This window comes from Trypanosoma conorhini, assembly GCF_003719485.1.
Source record: "Trypanosoma conorhini strain 025E chromosome Unknown Tco_14.4_contig_00459, whole genome shotgun sequence".
Classification (NCBI taxonomy): Eukaryota; Euglenozoa; class Kinetoplastea; order Trypanosomatida; family Trypanosomatidae; genus Trypanosoma; species Trypanosoma conorhini.
The window spans coordinates 1-15,447 of NW_021704545.1; the positions used below are offsets into that span (position 1 = coordinate 1).

General features: G+C 58.8%; 7 protein-coding genes across 7 annotated transcripts, besides 17 other annotated features; 1 reads left to right on the top strand and 6 right to left on the bottom strand.

Moving 5' to 3' along the window:
- Tco025E_06647 (uncharacterized protein) lies at positions 1–322 on the top strand (the record flags this gene model as incomplete). The annotated part of the gene is made up of 1 exon (XM_029373522.1): positions 1–322. A coding segment is annotated over one exon (322 nt), but the record flags the coding sequence as incomplete, so codon positions are not given.
- Positions 323–912: 590 nt separating this feature from the next.
- Positions 913–937: a microsatellite.
- A 1,086-nt stretch (positions 938–2,023) lies between these two features.
- Positions 2,024–2,055: a microsatellite.
- Positions 2,056–2,160: 105 nt separating this feature from the next.
- Positions 2,161–2,181: a microsatellite.
- A 131-nt stretch (positions 2,182–2,312) lies between these two features.
- On the bottom strand, positions 2,313–5,900 carry Tco025E_06648 (uncharacterized protein; the record flags this gene model as incomplete). The annotated part of the gene is made up of 1 exon (XM_029373523.1): positions 2,313–5,900. The coding sequence occupies one exon, from the start codon at positions 5,898–5,900 to the stop codon at positions 2,313–2,315; it is 3,588 nt and encodes a 1,195-aa protein (XP_029226380.1).
- Positions 5,901–6,066: 166 nt separating this feature from the next.
- Positions 6,067–6,094: a microsatellite.
- Positions 6,095–6,185: 91 nt separating this feature from the next.
- Tco025E_06649 (uncharacterized protein) lies at positions 6,186–7,793 on the bottom strand (the record flags this gene model as incomplete). The annotated part of the gene is made up of 1 exon (XM_029373524.1): positions 6,186–7,793. The coding sequence occupies one exon, from the start codon at positions 7,791–7,793 to the stop codon at positions 6,186–6,188; it is 1,608 nt and encodes a 535-aa protein (XP_029226381.1).
- Positions 7,794–7,837: 44 nt separating this feature from the next.
- Positions 7,838–7,870: a microsatellite.
- A 405-nt stretch (positions 7,871–8,275) lies between these two features.
- Positions 8,276–8,335: a microsatellite.
- A 15-nt stretch (positions 8,336–8,350) lies between these two features.
- Positions 8,351–8,364: a microsatellite.
- Positions 8,365–8,416: a microsatellite.
- A 6-nt stretch (positions 8,417–8,422) lies between these two features.
- Positions 8,423–10,480, bottom strand: Tco025E_06650 (putative MCAK-like kinesin; the record flags this gene model as incomplete). The annotated part of the gene is made up of 1 exon (XM_029373525.1): positions 8,423–10,480. One exon carries the CDS (start codon positions 10,478–10,480, stop codon positions 8,423–8,425), a length of 2,058 nt encoding a protein of 685 aa, XP_029226382.1.
- Positions 10,481–10,612: 132 nt separating this feature from the next.
- Positions 10,613–10,666: a sequence feature (A-rich).
- A 148-nt stretch (positions 10,667–10,814) lies between these two features.
- Positions 10,815–10,844: a microsatellite.
- A 261-nt stretch (positions 10,845–11,105) lies between these two features.
- On the bottom strand, positions 11,106–11,708 carry Tco025E_06651 (uncharacterized protein; the record flags this gene model as incomplete). Its single annotated transcript, XM_029373526.1, has 1 exon — positions 11,106–11,708. One exon carries the CDS (start codon positions 11,706–11,708, stop codon positions 11,106–11,108), a length of 603 nt encoding a protein of 200 aa, XP_029226383.1.
- A 295-nt stretch (positions 11,709–12,003) lies between these two features.
- Positions 12,004–12,020: a microsatellite.
- Positions 12,021–12,054: 34 nt separating this feature from the next.
- Positions 12,055–12,078: a microsatellite.
- Positions 12,079–12,200: 122 nt separating this feature from the next.
- Positions 12,201–13,793, bottom strand: Tco025E_06652 (uncharacterized protein; the record flags this gene model as incomplete). The annotated part of the gene is made up of 1 exon (XM_029373527.1): positions 12,201–13,793. The coding sequence occupies one exon, from the start codon at positions 13,791–13,793 to the stop codon at positions 12,201–12,203; it is 1,593 nt and encodes a 530-aa protein (XP_029226384.1).
- A 22-nt stretch (positions 13,794–13,815) lies between these two features.
- Positions 13,816–13,837: a microsatellite.
- A 317-nt stretch (positions 13,838–14,154) lies between these two features.
- Positions 14,155–14,171: a microsatellite.
- A 51-nt stretch (positions 14,172–14,222) lies between these two features.
- Positions 14,223–14,241: a microsatellite.
- Positions 14,242–14,264: a microsatellite.
- A 20-nt stretch (positions 14,265–14,284) lies between these two features.
- On the bottom strand, positions 14,285–14,998 carry Tco025E_06653 (uncharacterized protein; the record flags this gene model as incomplete). The annotated part of the gene is made up of 1 exon (XM_029373528.1): positions 14,285–14,998. One exon carries the CDS (start codon positions 14,996–14,998, stop codon positions 14,285–14,287), a length of 714 nt encoding a protein of 237 aa, XP_029226385.1.
- A 220-nt stretch (positions 14,999–15,218) lies between these two features.
- Positions 15,219–15,265: a microsatellite.
- Positions 15,266–15,447: the final 182 nt, after the last annotated feature.

Below are 15,447 nucleotides of genomic sequence, written 5' to 3' on the forward strand. Positions count from 1 at the left end.
CCGCGTCCAACCGCAGCGCCCCCACAAAAAACGACCACGCGAGGACCGTGAAGCGGGCGCGGCGGAACCGATGCCAAGGATTCCTCGGCGCGATGTGTGCGCAGAGTGCCCGCGCCGCCCCTCAACCCGTCGCCACCGAGCGCACACCCCAGGCGACCACGTTGGCAGAGTTCGCGGCAGGGGCAGGGCAGGAGGCACGCAAAACCACGCCGTGGTTCATGAACAGCTTGTGTTTGAGGGGGCGCCGGAACGCTGCTTCCCCGCGCGGCCCGACAATCCAAATTCGGTCTTGGGGGTTGGGGGCGCCCGGGCTCTTTTTTAGTAAACAACCGGCCCGGCTCCTTTGTGGCCTGCTCGGCCCCCAGCCCCGAACCGTTTCCCCGCCCGTGGCGGCAATACGTGTGTGGACGGCGTCGCTCGTCCCGTTGGGTGGAGGGGGCGCCCTTTTTTTTATTGTGTTTCTCCTTTTTTTTCTAATTTTGATTCTTTTGCCTCGGCCCTATACACCCCGTTGGCAACGGCATAACATGCCACGGAAACCGCAGATCGTGGTTTTTCCACCCTCCTCACGTCTTTGAGGAGGAAACGGGTCCGGCAAGAGGGCCGGGGCCCAACTTCGGCAGCCCTTCCCACGAAGGGGAAGCCGCCACCGCCGCAATCACCCCCGAGGGGCGCTGGCGCGCCGCACGTGCAACGGATGAATGGCAACACTTGGCGAAGAAAAAAGTTGGCATACGGTTTCTAAAGTGCCGTTTTCCTTATCTGCGGGAGTGTGCCGAGTCTTCGGGTGAGGCTTTGGGCGCCGTGCCAAGAAAAAACAGCCCGCCGGGCCCCGCACGAACCGCTGTAAAAAAGAGGATTCTTTTGCTTTGCGGAACGGCGTTCGGCGCGTGGTTTGTTTTCTCTTTTTTGGTGTGTGTGTGTGTGTGTGTGTGTGGGCGGCCCGCCGCCCACCCGCCCCGAGGCGTGGCGAGGGTTCCTTCCAAGACCTGAAAAAGGCCCGTTACCTTTCAAACAAACAACCCTCCACGCTCTGCGGGAGGCCCGGCGCCTTTGCCGCGCATGAGCGCCCATGCCCCAAGGCGTTGTGTTGGAGTACCGGCGCCGAAATTTACTTCGCTTTTTCCGTCTCGTGGTGTTGGCGGCGCGGCGCGCCGCCAGTTTCTTTTCCCCTTAGCGGGCAGGAAAACGATAGGAAAGCCGCCGGTTCTTCGCGGCAGGAGGGCGCTTCGCCGCGGCGCGAGCTTGTTTTCTTTCTTCCACTTGGGTTGCTCCATGCGGGCCGGCGGGAAAGGATCAACTTGGCGATCGCCGTTTTTCTTTATTATTCATTTATTTTTGAGGCGGCGGCGAAGACAGGTGACCGCCGTCGTTTCTCCGCCGCCGTCGGGCCTGGCGAGGGCCTGCTTTGGGCCGTCCGCGTCTGACCGCTCGTGGGTGGTCTGTTCATCTTTCCCCGCATGGCGCCTGCGACGCGCGTCGCGGGGACTGCGCGGCGGCGGTTTTTCCACCACGTGCGTGCATTGGCGGCGGCGGCGCCTCGTCGGGGCACGCCGCATGTGGGAGCTACGCGGAATGGGCAGAATTAGAAGAAAACTGCCCCCTGCCTCCTTGGATTTTGAAAACAAACGCAAAGAGAGAAGCACCCCCGCACCACTTCAAGAAGAAAGACGGGATGAACCCACGCCATCTCATTGCCGAAGCCGGTAAACGACCTCCGCGGCAAGTTTGAGGCGGCCTTGCTGAGTGAACTGTGAGGCTGCGACGCAGCGGGAGGGGAAAAAAATATATAAATAGATCTCGTTTTCAAACAACTCGGCCTGCCCACATAAGGCGCACACTCAAAACAGTTCAACCGATACATGTAGGCGCATGCTGTGTGGCGGTCCAAATTCACGTCCCACACAACATCGCACCATAGTCAAGGGCTTTTTTTTTTGTGCCTGCCCTGTGAGCCATTCTGTTTCTCTCAGTGTGGCAGATGAGGGAAATCAAGCACCCCGACAAAAAAAAAAAAAGCAGGATATATATATATATATATTTATATACATGTATTCAATGTTGGCCGCGAAATCGCCCCCAAAAATGCCAGGAGCAGGGAAAAAAAATATTCCACAGCGAAACTGCGATTGGGAAGTGCATGCCCACACATAAAAAGCAAACACAACAACAACAACAACAGTGAAATAACCCAAATTCACTCCTTTTTTCTTCGGTAGGAGGGAGAGAAGGTTAGGGTGGGGGTGGGGAAAACAAACGCAATCACGAACGCGCAGGAAAAAAAAAAGAGATATCGTCCTGTTGGGGGGCCTTTACGTAGATTTGGGGGGAAATCGAACTTCACTGAAGTGTGAGCTGCTTGGATCCAGGAGTGCATTCTTCGCATCCTTCAGATTCCCTGCCCCAGCCTCTCGCTGCGGCGGCCGCGAACGGCCTTTCAGGTTAGCGGCAATCAAATCCAACATGCGGTTCAAATCGGCTTCCTTCTCCACCCGCTGAACTGCGCTTTTCTTCTTCCAACGATCCAGCCACCTTTCCCACAACACAATCACGTACGAAGCCATCGCCGACCCTCTGCACACATGACTCTTCAGCAGATGCCTCGCACGCAAGTTTGTTGCAATCCTCTCGAAGAGATGATGCCGCTTTCTCCGATTTCTCTGCTCCTCTTCAGCTCTTAGCTGCCGAACGGCCGCCAACATCCAAGGCGCCATGCGTTGACCATTCTGAAGAGATTTAGCAGCTTTCGCATAAGGTAATATCTCGTTTCTAAAGGCATTTTCAAAGAACGGTTTTCGCATTTGAGCAGCCGCGGCACGAACGGTGCCTTGAAACTGCATCCGCGCCTCCGCAAGTGCAGCCTTAAAGTCGTAGCGATACACCGCCGGAGCCATATTCTCAACGCCTCCTGCGTGCTCACGGGGCTGGAGACTCCGCAGGTAGGCCAGAATATTTCCCTCAAACCGCTTCGGCGGCGGAAGAGTCTCCTGGCCCAAACCAGCATACCCTCTCAAACCGGCTTGGCCAAGAGGAGTTGAAAAATTGACAATGTTAACCGGAAGCAGACGAGGGCCCCGGGGTGGCATGGGGGCCTGACCTTCCTTTCCGTACGGGAATGCTGCGGAGGGAGGCGATGCCCAGGGGTCCGGCCCCGTAGCTTTTTCATATTCCCCGCGGAAACCTCCATCTCCCCCCGCCATCGGATGCAACCAGTCCCTGAGCTGGGCCAGAGGTGGCTCGTAACCGGTGCTTGTTGGGGTTCCTGCAATCTCTTTTTCCTCCTCCACCCCTCCGCCGCGTGGTGGGGGGCGTAGCGGCGTCACCACGGGCCAAAGCCCACCAGTTGGCTCTTCAAACGTGAAATCGTTGCTGTTGGAAGGAGGCCTGGGCAAACAACTACTTGCCGTCTTTCCTGCAGAAGGGGTGGCGGCATCCTTGAGCAGTGCTGCAACTCTGCGCGGTGAACTGGGGTTCGGCAGCGGCGGCGGCTGACTTGGCGGCCAGGGAGGCCTAGCCCCTTGTTGCGCCTCCCATTTTTGCCCGCGCTTCTCATTTCCCTTTACCAGCGCCCCGGCGATACGCTCCCGCGAGGTCTTTAGAATGGCGTCGTAGAACTGATTTTGCGCCCATTCCTCATCCGTCAAGGCAGACGAGGGTCCTGGATGCCGCTGGAGGACTATGCCTTGCTGCTCAAGTCGGTCAAACACACGCTGCTCCACCATGTCCTTTATGACGTCTTCTGCCATTTCAGACACAAAGGCCTGACTTTCAGCCTCGACGCCATGCTCCAACTGTTCATTACGTCCGCGCAACACAGTAAGGCATTCTTTTAGCACGAGGAAAAATTCATCCATCTCAGTGCGCAAGCCTTTGTGTTTATCCCGCACTGCCCCCATCTCTACCTTTAGAGCATGAAGGGCCTCTTGTTGTCCCCCCACCGCCACCACCCTTCTACTACGTCGAGGCTCTTGCTCCTTTGATGCATCCTTCTTCTCTTGCCGCCTGTGGCGACTGACTTTGCTGGCTGAACTCGCGCCCACTGTCGAACCTATATCGGGCCCCTCAACGGCTTTCACCTTGGTGCTATTAGAAACTGGTCTCTTAGGAGACAGGGCCGCATCCTTCGTTTTTGCTTTCTGCACCGACGACCGCCCCTCCATTGTTGAACGGCGGGACACGAGGTGTTTTTCTTGCCGCGACTCGTTAGAGATGCTTCCCGCGGACTCGCTGCGTTGACTACCAACTCCGTGAGACTGCGAGGGGTTGCTTATGGAAGCCCGGACGAGTGACCACGACGGACGCACATCTGCATTGTGCACCTTCCTCTTCTCCAGCTTCGCGGCACGCTCAGACTTGCGCGAGGTACGCCGTCTTCCCTTCACTTCCTTCTTCCGCTTAATCGAGGTCGGCAGCGAGGCCCTGCTCTCCCCCTCTGAGCCTACTGTGCCCTCACCACTTGCGCTCTCGCGTGCTGTGCGACATTCCGAACTCACCGTGCTCACGTTGCCTTCACTCTGCGGCAAAGATTCGGTTTCCGAAGTGGCCGTGTACCTTCGGCTAAAGCTCCGCATCGATTCCCGTCTGTGGCTTTCAATGTTTTCGGTAGAAAGTTGAAAGTGAATGCTGCTCCCAAACGGTCTCGAAGCCTGACTGCCAAATCTCGCCAAACGTGCCGCACTCAAGTCAACAGACTCCTTCCTTGGGTCAGAACTGACGGCGCGTGCCGCGTAGGCGTCACTGTCAAGAAGAGCCATGGTGTTGGCTGCCTCCGCCTCCAATCGGCGTTGCCACATCATACGCTCCTTGTGAAGCCGCATCAGCACGCTAGTAACGGGCGCCTGTTGTTGGATGTATCGCTTTCTCGCGTCAGTTTCGCGAAGCTGTTCCGCGTCTGTGGTGCCGCCCGCAGAGAACGACGGCGCGTCACTGGGCCGCCGGGCACCGGCAGTCGTCTTCGCATGATCATAATGCACCACCGAATCACCTGCGTGTGCCGCTTCGGAGGCTTTTTCTTCCTTCCCACGCGGCGGTGAAGGCCCAGTGGCGGCGACCGCTTCCACGTCCTGACCTTGCGGATTGACTTGGGACTGTGAAACGAATGAGGCTCCATCGCGAGACTCCTTTTGCCTGCCATCATAGACGGAGGAGCCGGCCCTGCACTCCCTCTGCTGTCCGCCAGCCGCTTGCTCTGACTCTCGACTACGCGCCACCGCGGACGCCCTGGAGTCAGCCCCGCCCAAGAACTCCTTTGCCTCCAACGCAGTGCGTAGTCGCGTGTTCTCTCGCTCGATGGCTTTATTGACCTCAATGAGTACGTTCATGTCGTCATAGATGCTTTGCCGTTGCTGCATGGAGGCCTCATCCGCAGCCTCGCGCTCGCGCTGCCGCTGGGAATTATTCAGCTGCTTCACAAGGAAGACTCGCTTCACCTTCTTGATTTCCCTGTCCTTCATCCGCAGCATATCCATGAGCCCCGCCAGCTCCTCCTGCGTGGCTGCCAGAGTCGTCTCCAGTGACGCAATGCGGTCCGCCTGCTGCGCCCGTATGTCGCTCAGAATATCAATGCGCTCGCTGAGGGCGTCCTCCTTCGTGTTACCGGCGAACGCGTTTTGGCTGCGGCTGTACACAAACTTCTTCAACGTCTGCTCAATTCTCTCGTAGGTGTCCCAGTCCCCAAAGCGCGCGACGTCGGAGGGGTTTTCACTGAAAAGCACCCGAGAAATCTTCTTCCAGTTGCCATCCGGTATTTCCGAGCCCATCTCCCGCTTCCGCCTGGCGATTTCCTTCTGCTGGGCGTTTACCTCCTCGTAGTTGGCGTAGATTTCCTCCAGTAAGTTCCACCGCTGCTCCTCGGTGGGCAGGTGGCGGACCTCCATTTTGCCTGTGACCGAAGACCACATCGCGACTGCCGCCTCCCCAGCCGTCGCCGCCACTCTTGTTACCTCCAAGTGGGGGGAGAGAAGGGCAGGAAGCAAGAAAGCAAACGAGCAGAGTTACTGGCACCAAGCGAATACAAGAAAACATATGGGCCACATGCACACATGGCATGCGTGTCCGTGTGTAGGTGAGAGAGAGAGAGAGAGCGAGAGGGAGAACAAGAATGAGAATCGGAAGTTGATACAGCGAGGTGCAGGTATGTTGGCTGTGGTTGTGATTCTCGACTTGCCCCGCGCCCTTCGCAAGAACTAATCCTTGAGGGACTTCATGGCAACGTCGGGAAAGACGTCGGTGAAGGAGACATCCAGCACGAGATGGAGGTGGTGTGAGGGGTGGTTGCCGCACGGCAGCAGCTGCTGTTCGTTGATGTGCGTCTCCTCCGGGACATCCAGCACCTGGTGGAGCGCCAGCGTCTGGGGGTCGTAGAAGACGAAGTCCTGCGTGCGATAAATGACGCCCCGCGCCTTCAGAGTTTGCTTCTGCACCGCCAGGGCGTCCTGCCGCTGCTCTTCCCCCGCCGCTGTCCCCGCCTCAGTTTCCGCTTCCGCCGTTTGCCTCGGCTCACGTTCCTCCGCCTGCGCCACGGCGGTCTCAGCGCCCGCCGCCACCTCCACCCCCGCGTCGTCGGCTGACGTCACCGTCCTGCTGCTGCTGCTTCTAGGCTTCCGCGAATATTTGGCCACCTCGCGCTGCGCCCGCTTTGCGGCGCTGGTGCCCTCGAAGCACTCACGGTTGCTGGCGTAGTACTTCTGGTACCTCGCGGAGGCCTGCGCGTCCTCGTGAAACCACGTCGTCCAGCGAGGCCCCCCTACGACGTCGTGCGTAGAGAAGAAGCGCTCCCGCATCAGCTGCACGCAGGCCTCCTCGTCGTGGATGTTGTTGAAGTCGCCACAAATCACGTTAGTCATGTGTGCGCGGTCGATGTCGTTGCGATTGAGGGCATCAAGCACTTGCAGTGTTTGGCGTGCTTCGTGCAGGCGAATTTGTGCCGCCTCCTCCGACTCCCCAGCTGTGTACTGGACGCAGATGACGTTCAACGTCATGTTGGTGATCTTGTCACGCATCGCAACGAAGTGGGCAAAGTGAAGGTGCTGCACCAGATCCTTTCCAGGCATGAGAATGGGGACAAAGCGTCCCTTGTGAAACAACACCACATTTCCAATATCTTCCGCCGCGGCAATCTTGCCCTTGTGTCGCGGCAGCAGCGGGTCGTCGCCCTGGCGCAGGGCCCGCACCTTGTAGCCACGGCTCGACTGGTACAGTGTGCCATAGCCGCAGTAGCGGATATACCTCCAGAGGACGTCATTAAAAAACAACCGGTTTACCTCCTGCAGACAAACAATGTCTGGGTCGTAGTACCTTATCTCGTTTACCAAGTAGGCTCGACGAAATTCCGGCTGCAGAAAGGGCGGCAGCTCCTTATCGAGGGAGGGGTCATACGGGTAATACGCATCCGGATCAGCCCCAGGCCTCGTGAAGCCTGGCACACGTGCCTGCACACCATGCACGGGTGTCGTGGCGGCTTCTTCCGCCGTTCCTCCCGGGCTCCACGCGTCGGCCATCATGTTAAACTGCATGAGCCGAAACCAGTCTCGGCGGGACGCAGCCGTTGAAAGACGCGAGAGCGGCGCCTTCACCCAATTCCGCGGAAGTGGCGGCTTGTAGGCGGTTTTTTCCTCGCCGGGGTCCATGTCCACCAGGGCTGCTATTCGTCGCCGCACCTCCGCCGTCTCGCTCAGCACGTTCTCCGCCAAGCAGGGCTGAATCATGCTTCGCACCCCACCCCGTAGGCCCTGTACGGGACCACCCGTGACCGCGGGCCCAGTGTCAAGGCGGAAGGCACTGCGCCGCAACATCGCTCCCTGCCCCCGCCCCAAACGGCGCCCCTGTTCCTAAGAGCATATATATATATATATATATATGTACATATATAAACAGGTATTCATAGTGGGAGATGGAAGGAGAAAGAAAAAAAGTAAAATAAATATCAGAAACAGCAACTCCAAAAGAGAGGGCCCGCCTTGCAACTATATGCATACTCCATGGGAAGGGTTTGTTGGGTGGCGTGCATAGTGAGGGGGTCCTATTTATCACCGGTTTTCCCTCCCACCCTTTTTTTCTCATTCTTCTTTGAACGCCGAGACCCACGCGGTGAAAAATAAAGTACAGAGATGCGAGAACTGCGGCAAATAGGAACCGCAGGTAAATCTAGTAAAAAAAGAAGGGAAACGAGTATGAATCTAGTCTATTGGGTGTCTTTGTGGATTGCTGATATGTCTGTTGTGCGTGCATTTCTAATCGGGCCTCTCGATCCCATTTTCTTTTCTTCTGTTCATAAATATATATATATATATATATATATATACATATATATACATATATATATATATATATATATTTGTCGTCTTCAACATCTTTCACTTTCTCTTTTTTTTTGTTTTGTTTTCGTTTTGTGCCTGTATTTTTGTCTTGTCTGTTTCCACTTCTACTGCCCGCTCTGCTCGAGTTGGCGCGAGAGCGCCTCCTCCTCGTCCAGCATCCCCCGCAGCCGCAGCATCTCCCCCTGAAAGTGGTGGATGGCCTGCAGCTTGCCGCCGAGGAGGCTCAGCACCTTCGTGACGTATGTCTCAATGTTCGAGTTTGGCATCTCCACCGACATGATCTGCGCGAACTCCTCCTTGATAATTCCCATGTCCTCGTCGAGGTAGCGGCGGTGGGCCTGCACACACACCTGCTCCTGCCTGACGATCTCGTCCACGACCTTGTCGTAGCGGACCCCGAGGTCCAGGTCCACGCTCTTCCGCGCCGGCAGCTCCGCCGCCGCCGCCGCCGCCGCCTCTGCGTCATCCTCTGCCTGCAGCGGCTGCGGCTTGTCCTCGGCCTCGCGGCCGCGCTTGTGACCAATCTCGCTGTGGGTGGCGTCTCCCGCCTTGGCGGCCAAAACGCCACTCGGACGCATCATGACGGAGCGTCGTCCCCCCGCACTCTTCCTCTTCGCCGGTGGCTTGCCGCCGCCGCCTTTGCCGTCGTGTCTGGTGTTGGGGAGGTTCACCAAACCCAGCGGCGGCGCGGAGAGGCGACCGAAGGGGAGCGCCCGTGCCGCGGGCACCGACGACCTTCGCTCAAAGAGAAACTCGCACTGCTCATTCTCCCCGAGCGGCCGCCGCTCCCCGACGCTCTTCTTCAGCTCCTTCACGCGGTCGGCGTAGCGCAGCGTGTTTAGTGTGTGCTCGCAGCTGTTGCTCGACGGCGACACCGCGCCAATCATGACGGTGCGACAGTGGCCTACAAACGAGTCTCGAAGCACCTCCGTCAGCTTCGACCCGCGGAAGGGGACGTGCCGGCGGTTGAGGTCAAGCGAGCGGATGCACTCCTTCAGCGCCAGCAGGCTCTTGTTGATTTGCGCCCCCTCGATGCGGGTCTGGCGGTCGCAGTCAAGCGTGTCGGCGCCCCGCTCACTCCCGGCGAGGTCAATAAAGGTAAACTTGCCAAACAGCTTCTTGTCCCCGCGTCCGCGGACTTTGATCTCAAGAATGGCGTGCGAGCGGGAACTCGTGTCGTTGGCGCCTGTCGTGCCGCTGCTGCGGACGCGGTTTCCCTCCTCAATGAGGCGCATGATGCTACGCACATCCGCCTGAAGGTGCTCCGTCAGGCCGCAGATGTTCACATTCTGCTTGCCGTCCTCCAGACAGCGCAGCGACTGACGCCCGTTCAGCAGGTCGTACAGCCGACCACTGTAAATCTCGTAGAATGACACGTAAAGGTCTCGGTCACTATCAATGCGGGCAAACATCTCCTCCGCGGCGAGGGCGTAAATGCCGGTCTCCGTTCCATTCCCCAGCATCGTGTGTGTTTTTCCGCTGCCGGTCTGCCCGTACGCAAAGCACGTGGCGTAGCCGCCCTCAAAGACGGTGTCAATCAGAGCGGCCGCCGTGCGACGGTAGACGTCGACGTTCGTTGCGGTCTCCCCAAAGACCTCGTCGAAAAAAAACCGGTGCGTGTGGGTGTACTTCGTGAGGTCCACCTTCTGCCGCGGCTCCGCAAGCACGAGCTCGTCAAGGCCATTTGTCGCGATCACGTCAGAGCAGCCCCGTTGTCCCTCCAAGAGGTTCAGCGGCCGCTTCCGCACCGCCACGACAATGCGGCTCTTGCGTCGCTTGATCTCACGACTGTCGGCGGACTTCGTCAAGACCGTCGTGCCCCGCGCCGTGTACAGCCGCTCGCGGCCCTCCTTCTCGTCCGAGAGCTCGTCTATGTCCGGCGTCGCCGTCGCCGGCCTGGGCCCCAGAGCGGGCACCAGCGGCGGGGCGTCCTCCGCGGCGGGCGGCTGGCCTCCGTCGTGCGTCTCGCGACGGAAGTGCTGGATCGCCTGGTACAGGTTTATCTTCTCCTCGTCATCGATGACGCCGTAGTCGCGGTACTTGTCTATCTGCAGCGCCTGGAACTCCGCACACGACACACCGGCGTCCATGAATCTCCCAAGCAGGTGGCCAAGTGAGTGATGTTCAAGCACCTCCAGCAGCTGCAGCTCCCACGAAGACATCTGCGTGCCGCGGCAGCCAGCGCATGCGCAGAGAAGGCGAGGAAAGGCAGACGCAAACGCGCACGAGGGAAAGGCAGAATATATATACACACACATATAGCTGGGGTGTGGGTGGGGCCAGCAGTGCCCACGCAAAGAAGGAAAGGAAAAAAAAACACACACACACCCACACAAACAAACAAACAAGAGAAGCAGGTTTGTTCCACTTCGTCCCACGAAGAGAGTATACAAAACAAAACAAAAAGTCGCCTGGAGGAATACCCGGAGGTCTCAACGCACCGCGGGGACCCCCCCTCCCTTCAGCAATGCCTCCGCCTCCCCTTCCCTCGCGCTTCTCTCCTCTCCTCTCCTCTCCTCTCCCTCCCTTGCCAACTGTGATTAGGCACGGCAGGGAGAGCCGGCGCAGCAGAACCAGCAAGGTGCCTCCCCGCCCCGCCTCCGCCTCCGCCTCCTCATTACCCCCCGCTTTGGTAGAACCGCAGCGCTCCGCAGCGCAACACCCCCCACCACCAAACGTCAGTTACTCTTCCGCCTGCCACCGCCGTGAGCGCAATCGCGGGAAGCGAAAACAGCAACAATAACAATAAAAAAAAGCGAAGCACGTCAGCATGCGTCCACGTCATGGTCATGGCCCGCTGCCGCCCTTTCCACCCTCGCTACTGTTCTCCGGGCCGGTGACGGCCTCGGCGCCCGTCAGCTCCTGCTTCTTTTGAAGCAGGGCCGCCTTCTTTGCCGCGATTGCCTCGCGCAGTTTCCGCAGCGTCGCCTCGCGCTGTTCGTTGATGCTTGCCCGCTCCTTCAACAGCTCCCCGCGCTTGCGTTCGAGCTCGCGCTTCTTGCGAAGCTCTAAAATCCGGCTCTGCAGCTCCGACTCCACGCCGCCCGTCGCCTCGCGCTGCTGCAGCGGGGTGAGGATGGTGCGGGCATGCTCCCAGACGACGTCCATCTTCAAACACCCCTCCTTGTACTTCAACTCATCAACCTGGTCGGAGTCGAGCTGCGCCACCTGCTCAATGGTCCAGATGTTGCGCTCAATCAACTTCTTGGTGGTGTGCGTGCCGCAGCAGTCCAGCCACGCGACGAAGGTGCCAGGGGTGACGTCCGGCGCACACTCCAGGTGGATCAACCACCAGCGGCGGTCCTCGTTGGTGACCCGGCCGCCCGTCGCGATGCCGCGCACGCACGTGGCGAGGCGCGGTGGCAGGGGCAGCACCGCGATCCTGCGCATCGTCGTCTGCCTGAGCGAAAGCGTCCCCTCTCCTTCTCTCCTTCTCTCTCTAGCTTTCGTTCTCGTTTATTTATTATTTATTTTTCCTTCGCTTTTCAGCGCGCACGGTGGCAGCAGGAGGCGAGGCCGAGAGTGCGCGGACCCAGCGAGAGCGAGGGGCAGGCAGGGCGGGCCGACCGCAACCGACCAAATAAACAATAACAACACGCACACAGACACACAGCAGCGTCATAGAAGGGGCGAAGAGATGCAGCAGACAAGAGAAAAACAGGGAGGGTGGATGCGGCACCAAGGACCTCCTCCTCCTCCTCCCAAAAGCAAGATAGCTGGAGAGAAGGAAAGAGAGATAACAATAATAATAAGAATAATACAAGCAAACACATCAAGAGAGCGCATTTTTGCGCCTTCCTCAGCCCACCCCCAGCAATTTGACTCGTTCACTCGTTTACTTTCTCAGTCGACAATTTCAGCTGCGACAGTTTCCACTTCTTCTTACATTTCATTCACCTGATTTTTCTCCTCCTCCTCCTCCTCCGCCGCCGCCTCCTCTTCCCACGGCATCAACGGAAAGTCCAGCCCCCCCCATGCGGAGTCAACGGCCTTCTTCGTCGGACTCGCTGAGGCCGCGTGGTGGGGCTCCGCGGCGTCTTCCTTCGCCTCGCCGGGCCTCACTGATTCCTCCGCCGTGGCGTCTTGCCCCGCGTGGGTGCCCCCGTTTTCAGTTTCCTGCGCCTCCTCGTCGCCGTCGCCCTCCCTCAGCTCACTTAATGGGGCGGTGTGTTTTGCCCTCCACTCCGCGTACGCGTCGAGCCGCTCCCGCAGCCGCTTTAAGACGGCACCCGTCAGTTGCAGCACCTCCTCCGACAAGTCCGTGCGCTTAAAGTAACCGTCTAACTGCTTCAGCTGCCCCTTACACGCCGTGGCCGCCGCCTCCACTAACATCTCGCCATACGGCGCATCGTCGGTGAGGTACTCCACCAGCATATCGGCTGTCTCCTGCGCCGCCTTCACGTGTTCGAGGACGGTCTTCTCGTCCACGGCTCGAATGGAGGACATGTCGCGCGCCTTCACTGCTGGGGGCGCGTTGAGCACCGTCAGTAGCATGCGTACCTGTTCATCATTCTTGCACAGACCTAGCGCCGCCACCTTCCAGAAGTAGTTGGCCCAAAACACCTCCTCCTTTATCTTACCAGGGACCAGGTTGTAGCGCTGCTGCCGCATTTCAGGCGGGGCCAAGAGGCCTGTGTGGACGTCGCGGTCGTAGTCAAACTGGGCGTGGGCGTTGGTAATGAGGCGCTGGTTGAGGCCGCACTGCAGCAGCAGGGCCTGCTCATCCTTCGAGAAGCCTCTGTTGGGGCCGTAGCGAAAGGTCCCCTCATCCTCCACGATTTGCTTCGCTATGAGGTGGCGCCACTCCTTCTCCCTACCGACCCAATTCTCCGGCACGTGGTCCCACGGCACGCTGAGCGTCTCCTCCTTCTCTACCCGCGTGCCGTACTCCTCCCGCGTGTCAGTATAGACCTTCGAAACCTTCCGCACCATCTTGTTCACCGAGTCTAAGACGGTGCCCCAGAGCCTGGAGACCGTCCTGTTCGCCCACTCCACCGCCACATTCACGCCGGTCTGTATGGTCACCTCCAGCAGCAGCGACATATCCTCCCCCTCCGCAAACTCGGGGTTGCCGAGGATCGTCGGGGGGATGAGCTCTGGGAAGGAGGCCTGCAGCTGCCCTGGCACAAGGGCGACCGTCTCCGTCTGCTCAATGTCGTGGATGCGGGACTCGTGCACGCGGTTCACCACACGGGCCGTGACGGAGCAGCCGCCCGGGTACGCCGTGTCGTCCCCAGCGGGGGGAGGGATCAGCTCGAGGACCAGCCCGATGTAGTCGTCCTCCTCCCGCTCCCTCGGCGCCATGCCGCTGATCAGCACGCAGCGGAACTGGTGCTTCTTCATCACGTGGTTTGGCGCCCAGAAGGGCAGGGAGCTCAGCTTGTTCTTGCGGTTGAGGTGCCGCAGGCCGCCGACGGCCCACCGATGCGTGCTCAACTCACTGGAAGGGTTTGACACAAGCTCGACGGAGGTCATGGCGTCGAAGTCAGGCGGAGGACACGCACGCAAGCACGCACGCAAGAAGACACGGAGTCCGGAGTGTTTTGTCTAACACCAACTGAAAGGCAAACAAACTGGCGACGGAAGGCAAAGCAACGGCGATGCGAGAGAGGCGCAGACGCACGCACGCAGTGCAAGATAAGACATGAAGCGGAAATAGATGGGGGATGCTGTGGCAATGCGGCAACTTTCGATTCAACAGCGGGCGCACGAAGCTCCCCAGAGCCAGCCCGCGGGCAACACAAGCAAAGGAGGAGTGAGGTGCGAGACGGAGGGGGAGGACAAGAATGCCTAGCAGAACGTTCGCCGTGTGTTTCTATTCCGATTTCTTTTCGTTTATATATATATATATATTTTCGTTCCCCACCCCCCGCTTCTCTGCCGTAACGCGCTCATACGAAGACGAATAGAAATACACACACACAGAGATAGAGAGATAGAGAGAGAAATAAACTTATCCAGTACAACTAAACGCCTGCAGACCTCTCGCAGATTTCGGCGCCCTCAATCGTGACATCTAGCAGCTTTACGCAGGCCTCCGACATCAGTTTAGACGCAAGATGATCCCGGAATGGAACTAGGAAAGATTCTTCCCGCATCGCCTTGTTGATGATTAAACCAACAGACAGCTCAGAGGCGCGAGCCTTGGCGGCGGCGGCGGTAGCCACCGCAATCCGCTCGTTTGGCGGCGTGGGCCCCACAGCCGCCAGGTACCGCTCTAGCTGCTCAAAGGGAATGCAGTAGCGCACCGTGAGCACCATGCGAACGTACCCGTCCGTTACCTGTATGGCCTCCACGGTGCAGTCCACCGCCTTTCCCTCGCCGTTCTCCTCAACGACGGCACGCGGTAACGTGAAGGCGCTAAAGAAGGTGGAGGGCGGGACGACCACGAGGCTTTTGCTGCTGTACAGAAAGTGGCCAACCACACACATGAGGGGGCGAAAGTGGTAGTACTGCAGCACGCCCTCATTCACGCCCCGCTCCTTGTCCATGGAGGTGGCCAAGATGGTCTTCCGGCGCGTCTCATACACAATTGTGACACAGCTCGGCTGCACGCGAAGAACGCAGCAGCGGTAGAGGCGTGCCAAGCAGCCTGCCCCAACGACCGCCACAGCAAGCGGCAGAAGCACCGCGCGAAGCCTCGACTCCGCGGGGGGCGCAAGCGCCAGCGGGGAGCTCATGCCTTGAAGGAAGTGTAGCTGTTGCCACACTGCGGCTGTGCAGGGACGAAGACGCAGCTCTCGGCTGCCTGGCTCCTAAGTCCTACGGCTGCAAGGGGAGGGGAGGGGAGGGGGAAAAAAATAATAACAATAATAGAGACAAGGCGCATGCAAAGGCATCGTCGGGCCAAAGTCGAAGACCTGCGACGTCGCTGCTGCCGCCGCCGCGAGGCGACCGAGCAAAAAAAAAAAAACAAAAACAAAAAACAAACAAACAAACAAAAAAAACGGGTGGAGTCGACGCAGCCCACAAATTTGCACGCAGAGAAAAGGACCATTTCTCTGGTGCCGCTCTCGCCGTCACGCAATGTGCGCCGGCGCGCGCGCGAGGGGCAAAACCCAAGAAAAGTTAAATCACGACGGGAGTCAAAAGCGGGAGGGGGGACGTGGAGGGACGTCGTGCAGACGAG